We start from the raw sequence: 1,749 nt of genomic DNA on the forward strand, positions 1-1,749 counted from the left end.
CCACTTCTCCGGCACAGCGTGTCCCGTGCCTGAGGGGCAGAGCCAGCCTGTGAGCCGTCCTCTGCGGGGGGTGAAGGGGCCTGGGACCACCTCGGCCCCTGGAGAGATAAAGCACCCAGCACAGGGCGCTGGGCAAAACTCACCGGTTCTCATCCCCAGCGGCGTACCTGGGCTGGGGATCAGGGTCGTTGCTGTTGAAGTCGTAACTTGCCAGGGGGTCCTATTGCAAAAAGAGGCAGCGGCATGAGCAAACTGCCTCTCAGCATGGGTTGTGACAGCTCGCGACGGGCTCCTGGCGCTTTGCCCAGTGTCTGGCAGCACCAACCGCCCTGCCTGCCCACAAGCTCGCTGCCTGCCCAACCCAGAGAGGGCGGGGGGGGCCCTTTGCGCCCAGCAACTCCGTGGGGGGTTATCCTGGAGTTGTTGGAAATAGGGTTTCACTGAAGGAGCATAACTTCGTGCATCGCTGTACTGCTTCGTTGTACCCAGGCTCATGCTCAGTGAGCACGCACGGCACAGCGAGTCACCCGAGGGTGAGCCTCACCGGCTGTGCAGTTAGGAGAGAGGAACTACAAACCACTGAAACGACGTTGTTATAAACAACAACTAACGTTTATCTATTCTTTCCTCTCGGCTCTCGGAGCACGTGAGGGCTTACCAGCTTTACTGGCTTTGCAGCTTGCTGTAATTACACCTATTTCGGGGGCTTGAGCGTGTACAAGTTCTAACATTTCCTTGATGTGAAAATTCACCGCGGGAGACATCAAACCTTTTGATCCAGCCACGAAGAGGCTGAGTTCCCACTGCAAAGTCCCACGGGCGGGATGAAGGCCCTCCCCTCCCCTGGAGACAAGCCCTGAAGGAGCAGGTTCCTGCAGCCCACGCTGCTCAGCCCCTCATAGTTACGTAGTTGGCAGACAGGTCCGGATGGTCCTTCTCGATCCCATCGTCCAGGACTGTCAGCACAACCCCCAGCCCGGTGTAGCCTTTGCTCCAGGCAGTCAGGATGTTCAGATCAGGATTGATGTCATTGTTCTGGAAAAGGGATTCAATCTGATCAGCCCCGAGGCAGCAGGCTGCGGCTGACCTTCAAGGACTCTTCTGCTGCCTCATCACTGTCAGCATTAGTCCTGTTTACACATCGGGGAGGTGATTTGCTTGAGGATTAGGAGAGAGAGCAGCAAAATCTCACCATGTACCACTGTTTATGGAACCAGGGATCTGTTGGCACCACGCTGGCGCTTCGCTTTGTGCGCCTCTTTACGGTTTGCTGCTCAAACCAGAGGACCTGGGTGGGAAGCAGCATTGTCGATGTCAGGCAGAGCCTGCCCAGCGTGGCAGGACTCCATCCCTGCAACCGCCTCCTCCCTGCAACCGCCTCCTCCCTACCTTTGGCTCTTTTATCAGGCGCATATTCCAGCCCCAGTGTCTGCTTAAGGCTTTCTGCCTGGTGCCGCGGTGTTTGAAATGATAATAAGGCTCTCCCTCCATCACCTGCAGGCGCAAAGAGCTGTTGTAAGAGACCGTTTCTAGACAAGCGGCCAGGCTGGGGATGCGCGTGCCAGCTCTGTGTGGGCCGCAGAGATCAGAAAGTTGCGTTTATTGTGAGTTTAGGTGGCGGGACGAGCAGAGAGCACCATTTGGAGAGAGAGCAGGCTCCCAGGGAGGGATTGTGTGTGCCCTTTGGGTTTCCTCGCTCACTGGTGCCATTAGCAATGTGCACCCCTGCTGCACCCGTGCTTTCATCCG

The 1,749-nt window shown here is 57.2% G+C and overlaps 1 protein-coding gene across 1 annotated transcript in view; it reads right to left on the minus strand.

Moving 5' to 3' along the window:
• Positions 1–1,491, minus strand: part of LOC104618612 (proprotein convertase subtilisin/kexin type 4-like) — a gene marked incomplete at its 3' end in the record, with an annotated part of 4,504 nt that extends 3,013 nt beyond the window's left edge. Inside the window, 5 exon segments of the mRNA XM_010284248.1 lie at positions 1–29; positions 144–220; positions 907–1,035; positions 1,193–1,288; positions 1,390–1,491. The exon segment at positions 1–29 is cut by the window's left edge and continues 14 nt beyond it. Of these exon segments, the coding sequence (XP_010282550.1) occupies positions 1–29; positions 144–220; positions 907–1,035; positions 1,193–1,288; positions 1,390–1,491 (433 nt within the window).
• Positions 1,492–1,749: the final 258 nt, after the last annotated feature.

Source organism: Phaethon lepturus, unplaced genomic scaffold, assembly GCF_000687285.1.
Source record: "Phaethon lepturus isolate BGI_N335 unplaced genomic scaffold, ASM68728v1 scaffold35363, whole genome shotgun sequence".
Taxonomy (NCBI): domain Eukaryota; kingdom Metazoa; phylum Chordata; class Aves; order Phaethontiformes; family Phaethontidae; genus Phaethon; species Phaethon lepturus.